The 20,446-nt window shown below is 35.0% G+C and overlaps 1 protein-coding gene across 10 annotated transcripts in view; it reads right to left on the bottom strand.

Annotated features, from left to right (window-relative positions):
• Positions 1 to 20,446, bottom strand: part of CCDC91 (coiled-coil domain containing 91) — a 371,740-nt gene that overhangs the window by 91,948 nt on the left and 259,346 nt on the right. For all 10 annotated transcript variants that reach the window (XM_036866036.1, XM_036866034.1, XM_036866032.1 and 7 more), the window contains 3 exons: positions 13,632 to 13,724; positions 13,475 to 13,543; positions 6,171 to 6,347 (listed from right to left, as the gene is read on the bottom strand). In XM_036866036.1, the coding sequence (XP_036721931.1) occupies positions 6,171 to 6,347; positions 13,475 to 13,543; positions 13,632 to 13,724 (339 nt within the window). The remainder of the gene's footprint in view (positions 1 to 6,170; positions 6,348 to 13,474; positions 13,544 to 13,631; positions 13,725 to 20,446) is intronic.

Here is a 20,446-nt window from a genome sequence, read left to right as displayed (position 1 = left end):
TGCGAACAAACAAGAGAAAGGGAAATCTCTCCCAGCAGCATGATTCTGTGTGTGATTTTGTCTGTATAGCTTTGCTTTTACCATTTGGCCTAGGGTTCAGTCTGTCCGTCTTTTTTTTTTTTTCTCTTTTTCAGTATGGTTTTTTGCACTTGTTATCATTGGTGGATTTGTTTTTTGGTTTGGTTGCTCTCTTCTTTCTTCTTTTAAAATTCTTTATTTTTTTATTACTATATAAAATTTTTTTTAATAATGATTTTTAATTTTAATAACTTTATTTTACTTTATTCTATCTTCTTCTTTCTTTCTTTTTTTTCACCCTTTTATTCTGATCCGTGTGGATGAAAGGCTCTTGGTGCTCCAGCCAGGCGTCAGGGCTGTGCCTCTGAGGTGGGAGAGCCAAGTTCAGAACATTGGTCCACCAGAGACCTCCCAGCCCCACGTAATATCAAATGGCGAAAATCTCCCAGAGATCTCCATCTCAACGACAAGACCCAACTCCACTCAACGACCAGCAAGCTACAGTGCTACACACCCTATGCCAAACAATTAGCAAGACAAGAACACAACCCCACCCATTAGCAGAGAAGCAGCCTAAAATCATAATAACGTCACAGACACCCCAAAACACACCACCACACGTGGACCTGCCCACCAGAAAGACAAGATCCAGCCTCATCCACCAGAACACAGGCACTAGCCCCTCAACCAGGAAGTCTACACAACCCACTGAACCAACCTTAGCCACTGGGAACGGACACCAAAAACAACGGGAACTACGAACCTGCAGCCTGCGAAAATGAGACCCCAAACACAGTAAGTTAAGCAAAATGAGAAGACAGAGAAACACACAGCAGATGGAGGAGCAAGGCAAAAACCCACCAGACCTAACAAATGAAGAGGAAATAGGCAGTCTACATGAAAAAGAATTCAGAAAAATGACAGTAAAGATGATCCAACATCTCGGAAATAGAATGGAGAAAATACAAAAAACCTTTAACAAGGACCTAGAAGAACTAAACAGCAAACAAACAATCATGAACAATACAATAAATGAAATTAAAAGTTCTCTAGAAGGGATCAATAGCAGAATAACTGAGGCAGAGGAACGGATAAGTGACCTGGAAGATAAAATGGTGGAAATAACTACTGCAGAGCAGAATAAAGAAAAAAGAATGAAAAGAACTGAGGACAGTCTCAGAGACCTCTGGGACAACATTAAACACACCAACATTCGAATTATAGGGGTCCCAGAAGAAGAAGAGAAAAAGAAAGGGACTGAGAAAATATTTGACGAGATTATAGTTGAAAACTTCCCTAATATGGGAAAGGAAATGGTTAATCAAGTCCAGGAAGCACAGAGAGTTCCATACAGGATAAATCCAAGGAGAAACACGCCAAGACACATATTAATCAAACAATCAAAAATTAAATACAAAGAAAAAATATTAAAAGCAGCAAGGGAAAAACAACAAATAACACACAAGGCAACTCCCATAAGATTAACAGCTGATTTCTCAGCAGAAACTCTACAAGCCAGAAGGGAGTGGCATGATATACTTAAAGTGATGAAAGGGAAGAACGTACAACCAAGATTACTCTACCCAGCAAGGATCTCATTCAGATTCGACGGAGAAATTAAAACCTTTACAGACAAGCAAAAGCTAAGAGAATTCAGCACCACCAAACCAGCCTTACAACAAATGCTAAAGGAACTTTTCTAGGCAGGAAACACAAGAGAAAGAAAAGACCTACAATAACAAATGCAAAACAATCAAGAAAATGGTAATAGAAACATACATATCGATAATTACGTTAAATGTAAATGGATTAAATGCTCCAACCAAAAGACACAGACTGGATGAATGGATACAAAAACAAGACCCGTATATATGCTCTCTACGAGAGACCCACTTCAGACCTAGGGACACATACAGACTGAAAGTGAGGGGATGGAAAAAGATATTCCATGCAAATGGAAATCAAAAGAAAGCTGGAGTAGCAATTCTCATATCAGACAAAATAGACTTTCAAACAAAGACTATTACAAGAGACAAAGAAGGACACTACATAATGATCAAGGGATCAATCCAAGAAGAAGATATAACACTTGTACATACTTATGCACCCAACATGGGAGCACCTCAATACATAAGGCAAATACTAACAGCCATAAAAGGGGAAATCGACAGTAACAAAATAATAGTAGGGGAATTTAACACCCCACTTTCACCAATGAACAGACCATCCAAAACGAAAATAAATAATGAAACAGAAGCTTTAAATGATACATTAAACAAGATGAATTTAATTGATATTTATAGGACATTCCATCCAAAAAGAACAGAATACACTTTCTTCTCAAGTGCTCATGGAACGTTCTCCAGGATAGATCATATCTTGGGTCACAAATCAAGCCTTGGTAAACTTAAGAAAACTGAAATCGTATCAAGTATCTTTTCTGACCACAATGCTATGAGAGTAGATATCAAGTACAGGAAAAAATCTGTAAAAAATACATATACATGGAGGGTAAACAATACACTACTAAATAACCAAGAGATCACTGAAGAAATAAAAGAGGAAATCAAAAAATACTTGGAAACAAATAACAATGAAAACACGATGAGCCAAAACCTATGGGATGCAGCAAAAGCAGTTCTAAGAGGGAAGTTTATAGCAACACAATCCTACCTGAAGAAACAAGAAACATCTCAAATACACAATCTAACCTTACACCTAAAGCAATTAGAGAAAGAAGAACAAAAAAACCCCAAAGTTAGCAGAAGGAAAGAAACCATAAAGATCAGAAGAGTAATAAATGCAAAAGAAATGAAGGAAAGATAGGAAAGATCAATAAAACTAAAAGCTGGTTCTTTGAGCAGATAAACAAAATAGATAAACCATTAGTCAGACTCATCAAGAGAAAAAGGGAGAAGACTCAAATCAATAGAATTAGAAATGAAAAAGGAGAAGTAACAACTGACATTGCAGAAATACAAAGGATCATGAGAGATTACTACAAGTAACTCTATGCCAATAAAAAGGACAACCTGGAAGAAATGGACAAATTCTTAGAAATGCACAACCTGCCGAGAATGAACCAGGAAGAAATAGAAAATATGAACAGACCAATCATAAGCACTGAAACTGAAATTGTGATTAAAAATCTTCCAACAAAAAAGCCCAGGACCAGATGGCTTCACAGGTGAATTCTATCAAAAAATTAGAGAAGAGCTAACACCTATCCTTCTCAAACTCTTCCAAAATATAGCAGAGGGAGGAACACTCCCAAACTCATTCTACGAGGCCACCATCACCCTCATACCAAAACCAGACAAAGATGTCACAAAGAAAGAAAACTACAGGCCAATATCACTGATAAACATAGATGCAAAAATCCTCAATGAAATACTAGCAAACAGAATCCAACAGCACATTAAAAGGATCATACACCATGATCAAGTGGGGTTTATCCCAGGAATACAAGCATTCTTCAATATACGCAAATCAATCAATGTGACACACCATATTAACAAATTGAAGGAGAAAAAACATATGATCATCTGAATATATGAAGAAAAAGCTTTTGACAAAATTCAACACCCATTTATGACAAAAACCCTCCAGAAAGTAGGCATAGAAGAAACTTACCTCAATATAATAAAGGCCATATATGACAAACCCACAGGTAACATCGTCCTCAATGGTGAAAAACTGAAACCATTTCCACTACGATCAGGAACAAGACAAGGTTGCCCACTCTCACCACTATTATTCAACATAGTTTTGGAAGTTTTAGCCACAGCAATCAGAGAAGAAAAAGAAATAAAAGGAATCCAAATTGGAAAAGAAGAAGTAAAGCTGTCACTGTTTGCAGATGATATGATACTTTACTATACTGTAGAGAATCCTAAAGATGCTACCAGAAAACTACTAGAGCTAAACAATGAACTCGTTAAAGTAGCAGGATACAAAATTAATGCACATAAATCCTTAGCACTCCTATACACTAATGATGAAAAATCTGAAAGTGAAATTAAGAAAACACTCCCATTTACCATTGCAACAAAAAGAATAAAATACTTAGGAATAAACCTACGTAAGGAGATAAAAGACCTGTATGCAGAAAATTATAAGACACTGATGAAAGAAATTAAAGATGATACAAATAGATGGAGAGATATACCATGTTTTTGGATGGGAAGAATCAACATTGTGAAAATGAGTCTACTACCGAAAGCAATGTACAGATTCAATGCAATCCCTATCAAACTACCACTGGCATTTATCACAGAACTAGAACAAAAAATTTCACAATTTGTATGTAAACACAAAGGACCCCGAATAGCCAAAGCAATCTTGAGAACGAAAAATGGAGCTGGAGGAATCAGGCTCCCTGACTTCAGACTATATTACAAAGCTACAGTAAATAAGACAGTTTGGTACTGGCACAAAAACAGAAATATAGATCAATGGAACAGGATAGGAAGCCCAGAGATAAACCCATGCACATATGGTCACCTTATCTTTGATAAAGGAGGCAAGCATATACAGTGGAGAAAAGACAGCCTCTTCAATAAGTGGTGCTGGGAAAACTGGACAGCTACATGTAAAAGTATGAAATTGGAACACTCCCTGACACCATACACAGAAATAAACTCAAAATGGATTAAAGAGCTAAATGTAAGGCCAGACACTATCAAACTCTTAGAGGAAAACATAGGCAGAACACCCTATGACATAAATCACAGCAAGATCCTTTCTGACCCACCTCCTAGAGAAATGGAAATACAAACAAAAATAAACAAATGCGACCTAATGAAACTTAAAAGGTTTGGCACAGTAAAGGTAACCATAAACAAGCGAAAAGACAACCCTCAGAGCAGAAGAAAGTATTTGTAAATGAAGCAACTGACAAAGGGTTAACCTCTAAAATTTACAAGCAGCTCATGCACCTCAATATCACAAAAAGAAACAATGCAATCCAAAAATGGGCTGAAGACCTAAGTAGACATTTCTCCAAAGAAGATACACAGAGTGCCAAGAAACACATGGAAGAATGCTCAACATCATTAATCATTAGAGAAATGCAAATCAAAACTACAGTGAGGTATCATCTCACACATGTCATAATGGCCATCATCAAAAAATCTACAACCAATAAATGCTGGAGAGGGTGTGGAGAAAAGGGAACCCTCTTGCACTGTTGGTGGGAATGTAAATTGATACAGCCACTATGGAGAACAGTATGGAGGTTCCTTAAAAAGCTAAAAATAGAACTACCATACGACCCAGCAACCCCACTACTGGGCATATACCCTGAGAAAACCATAATTCAAAAAGAGTCATGTACCAAAATGTTCCTTGCAGGTCTATTTACAATAGCCAGGACATGGAAGCAACCTAAGTGTCCATTAACAGATGAATGGATAAAGAAGATGTGGCAAATATATACAATGGAATGTTAGTCAGACATAAAAAGAAACGAAATGGAGGTATTTGTAGTGAGGTGGATGGAGTTAAGAGTCTGTCATACAGAGGGAAGTAAGTCAGGAAGAGAAATACAAATACCGTATGCTAATACATATATATGGAATCTAAGAAAAAAAAAAAAAAAGGTCATGAAGAACCTAGGGGAAGACGGGAATAAAAAGACACAGACCTACTAGAGAATGGAGTTGAGGACACGGGGAGGGGGAAGGGTAATCTGGGACAAAGTGAGAGAGTGGCATGGACATATATACACTACCAAATGTAAAATAGATAGCTAGTGGGAAGCAGCCACATACCACAGGGAGATCAGCTTGGTTCTTTGTTACCACCTAGAGGGGTGGGACACGGAGGGTAGGAGGGAGGGAGACGCAAGAGGGAAGAGATATGGGGACATATGTATACGTATAACTGATTCACTTTGTTATAAAGCAGAAACTAACACACTATTGTAAAGCAATTATACTCCAATAAAGATGTTAAAAAAAAAGAAACTAAAAAAAAAAAAAAGTGAAAAGTACAGATATATCAAAAATTATTCAGTTAAAGTATTAAACTCAAAAGTAAAATAATTATGCACAGTAAGATTATTTTAAGTAAGATAAAATAATAGTAAAGCTAGTTTATTTTGTGAAAAATAAGAAAAAAGAAAATATTTATAAAGAACTAATTTTACTAACCTGACTAATTTTTCTTTGCTCTTGTATAGCTCTTTGAATTGCCTGAGATACTTTCTCTTGATCTTTTGCATGCTCAGTCTTCCATAACTCCCGTTCTTCTGCATGGGCTTTTTCCAAATTTTTTCTTTCTTCTTCTATAGCTTTTAAAACTGCATCCTTCATTGCTTCTTTCTCAAGCTTCAAAACAAATAATGACCAGAACAAAAATATTTGAATGAGTGACCACAACAGTTCCTTGAATAATACAGACTTGAGTTAACCTTAAAAACTCAAAATTTTGATCCTATAGGGTTTATTTCTGACATTGTTTTTTTTTCACCATATGTAATAACTGCTGTAAAGTAAAATTAATTATTTGTTTTTACACAAATAACCAACTCATTTCCATGGCATTTCTAAACTTCAAAGAAACCAAATCTTAGCTTAAAGTAGCAGTTTTCTAACTATTTTGTCTTAGGATCTCTTTACACTCTTAAAAATTACAGAGGACTTCTAAGAGCTTTTGTTTATGTGGGTTATACATATTAAGATTTACCATATTAGTCAAACCAAGAGAAAATAAAAATACTTATTTATTAATTCATTTATAATTAATAACAGTAAGTGCATTATATATTAATAAATACTGTATTTTATGAAAAATAACTACATTTTCCAAAATTAAAAAGTGAGAAGAATGTTTGTAAACCTCCTTACTATCTGACTTAATAGAAGAGAGCCTAGATTCTTATACCTGCCTTCTGTATTAAATCTGTAATTATATTTTTAGTTGAAGTATATAAGGAAAACCCAGCCTCACAAAGATATGTAGAAGAAAAGGGAGAATTATTTAGTAGCCAGCTGAGATCACTGTAGATATTCTTTCTGATTCCACACCAAAACTTAACAAGGGGTAGTTCTTAAAGGTAAGTTGCAGTAAGAAAAATAAAATCATGTTAATGAATTTTTGGACTCTGTTACATTACAATCTTTTCTTGCATTTTGAATAAATCCTTTACGTATTCTTTAAACATTTTTTATTTGGCAAACATTGATTCAATGAGTTACGCATCTCCTCCAGATGTTGACACATTTCGCTATATTATAACCAAAAAAGCCACATTTTTGTTAATACCACCATCAATCTCATCAGAAGAGTCTTTATTAAAAAGTAGAAATAAATTTTCTAAAATTCTAATTTTTTTTTAAAGCTCGAATTTTATCATTGGCAACAAGAACTGTCAGTTTTTGTCCTTAAGGTGCTGGGCTCACTCTGCTTATTTTGGACAAAATGTCTGCCAAATACTAAAGTCTGTATAACCCTACTAATTCAGTAAAATGGCGTTCCATGAAAACAGAGCCTATTTCAGTTGCAACTCAAACAGCTGCACAAGAATTTTCCTCAAGAAAACCATCGTACGTAGTAAAGTCCATGGACCTCCCACTCCTGAGAGACTTAACCACTTTTTTTCTTGCTTCCAGTTCACAACCAAATTTGACAAAAGTCATTAAAGCTGACAGTCACCATTTTTTGAACTCCTGTTTTATTGCACAGTTCTTCTCCTAAATTACTCTCTTACTATGTTCACCAGTGCCTTCCATGTTGTTTAAACCAAATGATATTTTTTGTTTTTTGTTTTAGTCCTTACTTTCATGACCTCAAAGCAACATTCTATATAGTTGATTATTTCTGATTCTGTGAAGCCCTCTCTTTTCTTGGTTTTCATGAGAGCCTGCTGCTTATATTTCTCCTATGCATTTTGCTGAGTCTTTTCAATTCTTTGTAACTTCTTCCTTCCTCTGGATTTTAAATTTTGGAGTTCTTTCAGGGCTAAGAATGTGGACCACTTGTTACTCTACTTGTTACTCCTTTGAGGTAATTATACATGAAAATAATTTCCATGGCTACTATTACCATCTCTCTGCTGGAAAACAAAAAACAAACAAAAAATCATACTAACCCATATTAATATCTTCAGGAGATTCCTATCTACCGAGCTGTAAATGTCACATAGATTTAGCTGCCTACTTGACTTTATCATCTAGATATATCACAGGCAGCTCAAACTCTATACCAATGAAATAGTTTTACTTTCTATGTTGTTGCTGAATGAATATTCTGGCAGTTCACAAATTGACCACCTCATCCACACCAAATATGTTGATTCTATCTCCTAACTACTTCTAGAATTTGCCTATTTCATTCCTTTCCAAGCTACTACTACTACTCTATTTCTGCCACTCACTATCTCTTATGCAAACTTCAGATGCACTCGGTTAATTCTTTCCCTGCCTTTGGCCTTTCTTGCTCCAATTTCCCAAAAATTAATGTCAGTTACCATTATGACCCACCTATACTCAGAAATTTCAATGTGTCTCTACTTACCTATAGAATAAAATTCAAACTCACTATTCAGAATGTTAGCCATCCTTCCAGGCTCAGTTCAAAAGAAATTTATTGTTAAAAACTCCTATGGGGGGCCTTCCCTGGTGGTCCAGTGGCTAGGGCTCTGTGCTCCCAATGCTGGGGGCCCAGGTTCGATTCCTGGTAGGGGAACTAGATCTTACATGCCACAACTAACTAAGACCCAGCGCAACCAAATAAATAAATAAAACAAACAAAAAAAACTCCTATGAATGACATGGAAATACTATCTATATACTCATAATAATTTAATGCATTCCTTCTCACCTTATTAGTACATATACAATGTTTTTTTTACCTGATTGTAAATTCTTTAAGAAAAAGACAAAGTCATAGTCATTCTTGAACTTCCACCTCAGCACAGTGATCTGTACCTATGAGACTTTCAACGTCTGTTTACTAAATTTAAATCTAAATCCCAAACTTGACACTCAGTGCTACATTTGTGTTAAAAAATTAATAAACAGAAACCTCAATTAAATAGTGTCAGGAGACCATAAGGCCGAGCTCTCACCTTATAAGTGCTGCGACAATGGCAGAGTCCAACAGGGAGAAGACAGACTCCTCTACTTCCCTGGCAAGAACTCAGCCAATGAAATGCCCTGGACGCTGTTTACCACAGCCCTCCCAACTTCCTTTTCCCCTGGATAAAGCATTCTCCCTTGCTGTATGGGGACTTGCACGTGGCTCACCATGGTTGCAGACCCCAAACTGCAATTCTCTGCTGTTCCTAAATAAACTCATTATTGCTGGATAAATATCTGGCAGTCTATTTATTTTAGGTAAACACTTTGGTGGCCCATATGGGGACCAGAGAAGACTTCCGAAGGCTCTGGGGCTATTGAACAGATGTGGTACCCACAGCTGAGCCCACTGTCGCTCACTGCTTTCTTGCTGACCTTGGAGTTTGAAGGTACGTCTTTCTCCTAGATCCAAGCTCATGCCCTCTTTGTGTTTGAAGCTCTCCAGGTTTTATTCAGAATCTATTTTAAGGTTTCGTCTTTCTGGCTAAGGCCTTGTTCTGCATGCATTTGGAACTTTGGTCTGATTTTGAGATAAGACTGTTTCAACCGAAGCTGGCTGGAAATGCCTTCAGCCCATTCCTTTGGGAATAGGGACTTCTTCACTGAAAAGTGTATTGGTTTTTCAGCCTTCGGCCTATTCCTTTGGAAGGGGCTATTCTCTGGAAATTGGCTGTAAAAGCCTTTGGCCTGGCTCCTCTAGGACCAAGCTGTCTCCTTAGAACTGGCTGGTATTAGTTTGTTGTAAGTTATTTAAGCTGTTTGAAAATTGTGCTTTTATTCTAGAGAAAAACCTCTGAGAAATGGGATCCCAGTTAACTAAGTATTTTGAGGGCGCTACCCCTACAGGGACTCCAGCCAAACTGATATTTAAAAACCATAGTTCCTACCCCTTCAAGCTCACTTCTGACTAAAAGGACCGACCTGACCAAAGGCAAGTTAAAATATCAGTGGCCATTATGGGAAACTTTTGAAATCCCCAAACCTAATTTCCTTAAAACTGAATTAGATCACAATAGCTCAAAAATTTCCAGAACTGAGTGGTATCTTAAGGCTTCCCAATATTATCAGAAGCCTAAAACTCTCTCTCTGCAAAATAAGGTTTTAAGATTAACTGAGGCAAACCAACAATTAAAGAAAGATGAAATGGCTCCCAAAGCCTCAGGTTCTTCTTCCTTGGCTTCCTCTGGTACCATCTCGTCTCTCATCCTTGCATCCTCATGGCCAGACTGTGCCTCTGGTGCCATCTTCCTCCCACCCTTCTATGCTGCTGATGCCTCCTCTATACCTCATACTAATTATCCTGTCAAACTCCTTTTCTCTAAAACTCTTCCCACCCCCTTTCCCTCTGAACTTTTCAGAATTTTTCCCTATAAAATTAAGCCTTCTGAGGACCCAGAAGTTAAACTCTTAATTTCCTATATTCTCTGGACTAAAGCTGAACTGAAAGCCAGTCAAATATTTTCCCAAAGTAAACCAAAGATCCTCACAGATTTGCTGAGCAATTTAATATAGTCATTCAGACTTATCAACCTTGTTTCTCTGACTCATATCAGCTGGTTCATATACTTGTTGGTTAAGGCCAGGCCCAGCATAGGATGAAAACCGCTAATTGGGAAAATCCTGAAAGGTCTAACTTATATGGTCAGGCTCAGGCAATCGCTAGGTGGCTTCATCGAGCAATTCCTAGGGCTTTACCAAAGCCTGTTGATTGGAACAGAATTCAGGCTTGCACACAAACATTGGATGAACCTGTTCATGACTACTACATGACTTCAGACTGCTTTTAAAGAAAATTCTGGTCTTCCCTCAGATGTTGATTCCACCCGGGCAGCTTTTAACTCTGTGTTATTAATGGGCTGGACTGGGACATCTTCCCTTCTAGTAAAAAGGACTAGGATGAAACGGAAAACTATCTCTATTTCAGACTTAATTAATCTAGCAAACCAGCTCTCTCACACTCTACATGAGTCACCTAAAAGGAAGAACACCATATTTCTTAATCTTCAAATCCAGCAAATGAAGATTCCTGAATGAAATTAAAACTTTCCCAGTTTCTGCTATTATTGCAAAAAGCCAGGACACTGGGAAAGATTGTTACAAATTTAAGTGTTTGAGTGCCTTCAGTCCTCTAACCAGCCTTTCCAATGTCCTTTCAATTCTCAATAACGGGGCTTTGAGGAATTATAGGGGCTCTTCCCAGTTCTCCCTCTTAATCGGCGAGAAATATTTCTCCTGATTGAGGATGAACCTCTTCCTGTCCTGACACCGAATGCACAATCTCGGTGTTCAACCCCACTACTATAAAGCAGCCCGTGCCGTGGTTCAAACAGTGGGGATCGCTAGTGAACTTCACGTTTGAGTCACGGTCTGTAGATTTCATAGTGGACTGAAAGAAGCCTTCCCTCGCAGACCGGTTACTCCCTCTTCTGTGGCTAAAGTACTTTTGGAAAAGATTGTCCCTACCTGAGGAGCTCCTCTCAAACATCATAGTGATTTAGAAATCCATTTTACTGGCTAGGTGCTTCAACAAGTTTGCACTGTTTGGCCAGTTTTACAACGTTTTCACTATGCTTACCACTTTCAATCCTCTGGTTTAGTTGAATGCACTAACAGCATTATTAAGATTCAGTTAGAAAAATTTGTAGAGGCCCTCCAAATACCTTGGCCAAAAGCATTGCTGTTGGCCTTCTAAATCCCAGACCCCTTTTGGAACTCGTAAACTCTCACCCTTTGAGATAGTCACAGGACACCCAATGCACTTGGCTCCTGCCTCTTTTAACCCACAACTGATAAAAGGAGAGGTACTCCAATATTGCAAAGGCCTAGTTGTTTCCATTAAAAATAACCATGCCCTGGTAGAGCAATCTTCTCACAGTGCGCCTCTGGGAGTTGATGACCTTAAGCATCACATCTCGCAACCTAGAGATTTTGTCTATTGGAAAAGACACTTCCAAAAGAATGCTCTTCAACCTCACTGGAGAGGCCCCTATCAGGCACTGATAACCAACCCTTGTGCCACCAAACAACAAGGAATAGACTCTTGGATTCACATGACACACCTAAAGAAAGCACCTAACCCTGACTGGACCTGTACATCATCTGGTGACCTGAAAGTAAAGATTTCCCAGAAATGAAGCAGATGACATCTGATGAGACAGCTTTCCCAAGAAACCCAGGCCAGGCCTCTTAGAAGTTTGTCACCAAACCTTTGATGATGACATAACACTTCAGATGATCTCCAATGTCTATAATCTTGATAACATATAGACTTCAGAAAATGGCCTAAGAGGTCTCCCTCCTACTCCTCCTTGTTACTTGAATGTGACTGCAATAGTTTTCCAATCTGCACTTTCCCTCTGACATGAGACACCACACCCAGAAATTGAGGGACAAAAAGAGCTAAAACTAGAAACCTTGATTCTTGATCAGTGGTGCTTTCAGAAAAAGATCTTGATCAAAGGGGAAAATGTAAAGAAATTCATAAACAGAAATCTCAATTAAATAGTGCCAGGAGATCTATTTAAGGGGGAACTCTCATGCCCTGCAACTATAGTAGAGACCAACCGGAAGAAGAAAGACTCCTCTTCTTTCCTGGCAGCGACTCAGCCAATGAAAAGCCATGGACTCTGTGTTTCCTGTAGCCCTCACAACTTCCTTTCCTCTCTATAAAAGTGTTCTCCTTGCCATGTGGGAACTTGTACATGGCTCGTCATGGTTGCAGACCCCAAACTGCAATCCTCTCCTAATCTTGAATAAACCCATTTTTGCTGGACAAATATCTGACAGTATATTTCAGGTCAACATATGTATATATTAGTATACATATACTTAACATCTATGAATATACTACCCAGATGATCTATTTCAAAGTTGACTTTAAAAACCACATACCTTGATACATACATACATATATACATACATACACACACACACACACACTCATTACTTGTAAGATATCTATCAAATACCAAGTGGATATTAGTGTTCCTATGTAGATATATTATTTTAAACAAGTGATTAATAATCTAAATGTAAAGCATTTCAACATCATCAGTATCTTGTGTAATGTAAATTTAACAAGAATATGAACAGTAGAAGAAGGAAAAAAATTTTAATTTTTCTGGAATGAAATATTTTTAAAAGTAGGTTGACTATACCATTAATGAACTCAGTTTGTTAATTCCACTATTTATAAAGAAACTGATTATTACTGATGGGTCTCTATCAGGCAAATAATTAGACATAAAGATGACAAAAACAATTCTTATATGAGACCAACAACATTCATTTTAGGCTTTGATGTGGGGGGTAAACATAACAAAAGTAGAACTATAATTGAAATTAAGCTACAGAATAAACTTTTCAGAGAGAAATACCTTTGCAGCAGATACTAATGCTTCTTTATTTCTTTGCCTTTCTTCCTCCAAACATTTTTCCAATATTTCCTGTAAATGATAAGACAGCTAGACATTAAAGTATTATTTGAGGTAACAGAACATTCTTTCCACAGTCCAAGCAAACTTAAAGTATTACCTTCTGTTCTTGAGATTGCTGAGTCAAAGCTTCCTTTATTTTTTCTTTTAACAGTTCCTTCTCTGTGGCAAGCATTTCAAGGAGCCTCTGATGCTACAAGGAAAGATAACTGCATTATGATTATGGCTCTGAGACTGATAATCTATCAACACGGAGAACAGCTGGTAGAATTCATTTGCAGTAGTTACTAGAGGAAACAAGAAAGTTTGCTAAAATGAAGGCTTAGGAGCCAAAAAACCTGAATTCACCTTTCTTCCATCAGTCACGATATACTTTTTTCGCCCCCAAACTCAATAAAGTACATGACATAAGATCTAATTTAAAAAACATTCCAAATATGAAGTGAATCAGAAAATGATAAAATGTCCTTTCCTAAAATTAAATTTGGAAAATTTACTCATTAAAATTATTATTAGCTTGCAGTAAGAGAGCAATCAGATTATAACTGATGTTTGCCTGATGAATAATTATCTTAACAGATTATTTGTGTTTCTAGTAAAGCATTGTTACAGAAATTGAAAGATGATTGTTCTCATCTCAAGATTTTACCATAGATTCAAAAAAATAAATATATGAAAACGGTCAAAGGAATATTATATGATAGCTAATGTTAAAGAATATAGAGTTCATGTATTTATTTATATTCCAATATACTAATGGAAAAGCACACAGAGCCATCAGCTAATTATCATGGACTAGACACTTGGAGTTTGAACGAAGTTTTCTTAAGAAAGTTTAACATTTGTAGCCTCAATATCTTCAACATAGATAAGCCAGATACTTGTTCTGAACGGTGCTCTTAGGGAAAACAAAACATATATACATATACATATACATATACATATATACATATACATATATATTCCAGTCACATAGATTTCTCATTCAGTTACTAAAGGCAAGTAAGATATTTTCTCAGATTTAGAATGCCATTTACATAGAAGTCTCCTTTAAATATAAACCAACTCTGACACCCAATATTTTAAAACAGATCTATGTCATTCAAAGTTGTTCTGATTTAAAACATTTTTTAGGCAGGCAGTCTACATTGAGAGTAAGTGACCAAATAGTCAGAAAGTTAAGATAATCTATTATTCCTGTTTTTAATTTTAATGTTTTTTTTATCTTTATGTTTCAAGAAAACAAGAAAAATTACAAGAAAAATGTGTTTCTTCTTTAAAAACAAATCCAAACTGTGATATAAATCATGACACGGTGATGGGAAATTATTGGTACCATATGAATTTGTGAAAAGCATTTGACTAATAAATCAGTAGGCTTAGCATATGATATGTAATAATAACTGAGACTTTAATGTTGTATTCTTTGAAAGTCTAGATGCGCACAGAATTTCATAAAGTCAGAAACAATGCCTAATCCTATTTATAAAACACGCATGATAAAATGTGTTTTACCAGGCAAATAATTAGACTTCAAAATGATAAATATAATACAATTCTCATATAAGACTGAAAATATTCAATTTAGGCTTTGCGATGGGCGTAAACATAACAAAAATAGAACAAGTAAAAATTATTGGAATTAAACTGCAAAATAAACTTTTCAGAGTCATCAATAATTTTGAAAATGATTTCTCCTTAAAATGAACTGTTATGTTAATAAGTCAGACTAATCAATAAGTAATTAACTATAAGTAGGCCATGTTTTTCCAGGGGTCCAACAAGAACTAGTCAAAGAGGATAACATTAGCTAAAAATGACAATGCAATGTTTAGAAAATTCATTCCTGAGTTTCATTTCTTAATTCTGACAGTACACTATAATAGAAGACTATTTTTGAGCTTGTTTGAGCCAAAATAAACCTTACATTATCATTTGAAAGAAGCATCCTACATAAAATATACCCTAAGTAAAATCATAGATCTACTTGAGAAAATACAAGGTGACTGACTTTAGATAGCTAGCTAGCTAGATAGATAGATAGATAAAAATAGCTAACTTTTTTGGACCACTTTAAAGTTTCAGACACTGTTAGAAGTGCTTTACATGTGGTTGTACCATATTAAACACACAGACTGCTAAATCAGATGACATTCTTCCTCATTTTCAGATGAGTGATCTGAGACCCATAGAGGCTAAGTAATTTACCAGCTCTTAAATGAAGAGCTTCAGCAATAATTATATCTGCACACTCATGTTCAGCAGTAGTAATCACTTAATAGATAAAAGCAGTGCCACTATTACCTAGTTACTAAAGCTACATAATATAAGTAGTATGTCTGGTAAGACCTCACTTCCATTTGGCTTTAAAAGAATTTGAATAATCTATGCTTTTGATTTTGTTCTTTTCAGAATAATATTAAAATAAGATAATTTCTTGAATAAATATCACTTGATATTAGGAAAGATGACTCACAAAGATGCTGAATGGTGTGGCAAAAGTTTATGTCTTAAATAGTTAATTTGTAAAGTGAATGATCCACAAGCGGCTAATCAAGAACCATATAAAGTTCAATAAAATATACTGTTTTTGCAAGAATCACATACATTCATCGTGAAAAATGTAAAGAAGTGAAAATCATCCAGGGTTCCATTACCCAAAGAAAATCACTGATAGCACTTAGACAAATGATCTTCGGGAGAGCTCTCTGTGTATTTAAATACGTAGATATACATAAACATTTTATATAATATGTTTATAATACTGCTCTGTAATCTTTTGCACTCAGGAAAGGTACTGACATATTTCTATATAAATACAACTATGCTATTTTTTGTTTTATTAAATTAAATTTACATTTTATCACTGTGCTATCTACACACATTTATGTTGTCTGCAATATTTCAGTTTAAAAAAAATCTTGATTTTTATGCATGAATCTTTGTGAACTTGTGAATTACAGTCTTATGAAAAATTCCTAGAAGCAGTATGAGCAGGTTGAAAATTGAGCATGTTTTATATTTTGATGCATACCTTCAAACTGTACTCCAGAGAGAAAATACCAAATTACAAACAATAGCAGGACAAGGGATGAGGGGGATGATCCTAGAGAACAGAATCATGGACTATAACGGCAGCTAACTAAGGAAACTGTTCCACTGGAACAATATCCTATAAATGTTGATTTTCTATTGGTCTTTTCTTTCTTAAAATTGTTTAAATTATAAAATAAATCATAAATCTTCATGGTAGAAATTCAACTATATATTTTAATATCTTATTTTTAAATTAAATTGTCCTAAAGGAAAGTTTACCCTCATATACTAATTTGTAAATTATTACATATCATTTCCCTATCAACTTGTCCATCTCTCTATGTAAATTTATAAATTTGCTAATGCATTTTTTCCCAACCATCATACAAGAAATATTTGCTTGGTGTGTACCAACACCTGACACTGTACTAGTTTCCAGGGATGCTGCTCTCACGGACATTAATGTCTAATAGACAATCCATGAAACATAAATACATTTTCTTATATTTGACTTGTAGAACTATTTTATAAAACAAATTTTCTTCAACAAATACCATAACAACTAATTTTTTCCCAAAACACACGTAACTTTTTAAAAGTAGGAAGTACCAAATATGATTTGGAAATAAATAAGTAGAAATAAACTTTTAAAAATACAATACATAAATTTTAAATAAAAAGTTCTAATAGAAAAAAGATACAGTTAGCCCTCAGTATCCATGGGGGATTGGAGGTCCAACTAATTATAAGTGCTTTTACAGGAACAGATGGCAATAAAAGAGAAGCTGGCCATAATAATTAAGACCTCAATTATTACAGTACAATATTCTTGCCTTTCATTTACTAATATTAACTATTTGTGGATAAAATATGTCTACAGTGAGAAACAGATAGTTTATGACATATAAACACCTCAGGACAGTGCCTGTTAAATAGTAAAATTTAAATGTTAAGTGCTATTATTATACTACTACTTCTGCTTCCTTTATATATTTTGGTAAAATATATATATAACAAAAATTTCCATTTTCACCAATTTGAAGTGGACAAGTGGCATTAATTATACTCACAATGCCATACAACCATCATCACTATTTCAAAATTTTTTCATAATCCTCATCAGAAATTCTGCGCCCATTAAGCAATAACCCATTCTTCCTCATCCCAGCCCCTGGCAACCTCTAATCTACTTTTCATCTCTATGAATTTGCCTATTCTAGATACTTCATATACATGGAATCAAACAGTAACTGCCCCTTGTATCTGGCTTATTTCACTCAGTATAATGTTTTCAAGGTTCATCAGTGTTGTAGTATGTATCTGAACATCATTCCTTTTTATGGCTGAATAATATTCCATTGTACATACATACCACTTTTATTTATCTATTCACTTGTTGAGGGACACTGGAGTTGTTTCCACTTTTCAGCAATTATGAATAATGCTGCTAAACATTCACGTACAAGTATCAATAAATAATATTCGCAATACAGCAATGTACAAAGGTTCCAATCTTTCCATATTCTTTACAATATTTTACTTTCTGCTTTTTAAATTATTATTACTATAGTCATCTTGGCAATCTCATTGTGGTTTTTATTTGCATTTCACTATTGACTAAGCATGTTGAACATCTTTACAAATGCTTCTACTTCTGATACTATAACTACTCCTTTTCAACTATTACTAATATTGTCTGTACAAGAAGGAAAATGACTGGAGCTCTTTTTGCAGCTTTTATAGGAGACAGTAGTAGAAGGTGCGCTGGATTTGAGGTTTGTTCATTGACATATTCTTCCAGAAGTAGGAATGTCTTTCCTCTCTGGGCCAGAGATTATTTTAGTTATTTAATCACAATAAGCTAGAAATTATAAAGTATCAACCTTTGGCCAAAAAGGTTTCAGACTCCCTTTATTATATCTAAAATAAAGTATAAAGTATATCTGGAGATTGCCTGTATTACTTCTGCCATCTGCCTCAATAGAGAATTGCTTAATTGTCTCAATTAACATTCAGCACCCTGGAAATGGCACACATGCATTTTGATGATATAAGAGATGGTCAGTACATTCTTTTGTACCTTACTAGCTGACCATTGCAAGGTGAGGATGTTCTGAACACCTTTTGTTACATACCTCAGAACCGAAATTGAACCAATGAAAACATTTAATCATACGACTCTTTTCAAATATTTATAATTTCGAAACACAGATACTTTCTACAGAATTTGCAAGACATAGCCTTACAAGATTTTGAGAGGCACTATGAAAATTAATTGAAATCTAAACCAATAAATCTCATTCAAGAACAGTGAAGAGTTTATTATATTTTGTTTATCTAAAATAGTCTATTGATTGCTTATTAAAATTATACTGAAATTTTAGTAATTTTTAAAGCAAACTGAAGAAATAAATGCCAACCACAGAGTCCCATTAATCCTACAGAGTAGTTGCTTAATATAAGGGTATCAAGGACAGTCCTTTGAAATTTAGCTTAAAACAAAAGGCACTCAGAAATGGGTTATGCTTTTCCCCTCTTTTGGAAGAACTTTTTCCAAGAGAAAAATGTTTGATATAGACTCAAATATAAATATAGAGGTTCTGTGGTTTTACTTGATTCCTGTAAAAAAAAAAAAGAAAAGAAACATAAAAAAATCTCTTCTTTCCTGTAATGTGAGTCATAGGAGATACTGTAAACAGATTTAATCACAATCATACGTAGTTTTTTGTATATCAAATTTTAGACTAAGCAATCAGAGAAGCTCATGTTCAGGTATACTGTCATCCATTTATCACCAGGTCCACAAACTTCACATTACTTTATATGTGTGTGGTGTGTGTGTGGTATATATTCTATAAAGCAAACTCAACAAGTATCTTCTTTCACTTTCTAGAAAGCACAAACATTGAAAAAGATCAAGTGATCTGGTGGGATGGTCTTAAAGCACATGTTCCTATAAGCCTCCATTTAACATGATTTGAAAGACACTTAATAAATTTAATAAACATCTTAATATAAAGTGAGTCACACACAGCTGTTTCATCTCTTCATGGGCCAACACATTAAATATTGTTTGGAAAGAAAACCTAAATAAGATGACCTATGGGATTAAATCTACACAGTTACCACAAACTCAATAATATTAATAAACTTATTAAAGTGAATAAAATAAGACTAAAGATAAGCTATACTAGATTTATTTCACCCAAACAGATATAATTTCTAATAGGCATGGAAAAAATGTAAGCAAATAGGTTATTCCTCCTACTTAAACAGGCCTTTAACCTGAGGGAGTGATATAAAGGGGTGAAGCAAAAACTGGGGAAGAAGGCAAGGATGATGCCTCTCACCTCAGCTTGTCATCATTGTACTGGAAGTCTTAGCTAATGAAATAGTGTAAAAATAGGAAATAAAAAGGAAGAAGAAATTAAGCTGTCTTTGTTCATAGATGACATGATCATCTTTGTAGAAAATTTTGAGGAATTGACAAAAAAAATTCCTGAAACTAATAAGCAATTATAATAAGGTTGCAGTATACAAGATCAATATACGAACATCAATCCCTTTCCTACATAGAAAACACTATGAAATTAAAATCACAATACACTTTACATTACCATCCCCAAAATGAAAAATTTAGGTATATATCCAACAAAATATGTACATGATTTACATGAGAAAAACTACAAAATTCTGATGAAAGATATCAAAGAACAATTAAATAAATCAAAATATATTTCATGTTCATGAAAGGGAGACTGAATGTTGTCAAGATGTCAGTTCTTCCCAACTTGATCTATAAACACAATGCAATCTCAATCAAAATCCCAGCAAGGTATTTTGTGGATATTGACAAACTGATTCTAAAGATATGGAAAG

Source organism: Balaenoptera musculus, chromosome 10, assembly GCF_009873245.2.
Source record: "Balaenoptera musculus isolate JJ_BM4_2016_0621 chromosome 10, mBalMus1.pri.v3, whole genome shotgun sequence".
Taxonomy (NCBI): Eukaryota; Metazoa; Chordata; class Mammalia; order Artiodactyla; family Balaenopteridae; genus Balaenoptera; species Balaenoptera musculus.
Note: the sequence above shows the minus strand (reverse complement) of the source record. Positions and strands in the feature narration are given on the sequence as shown.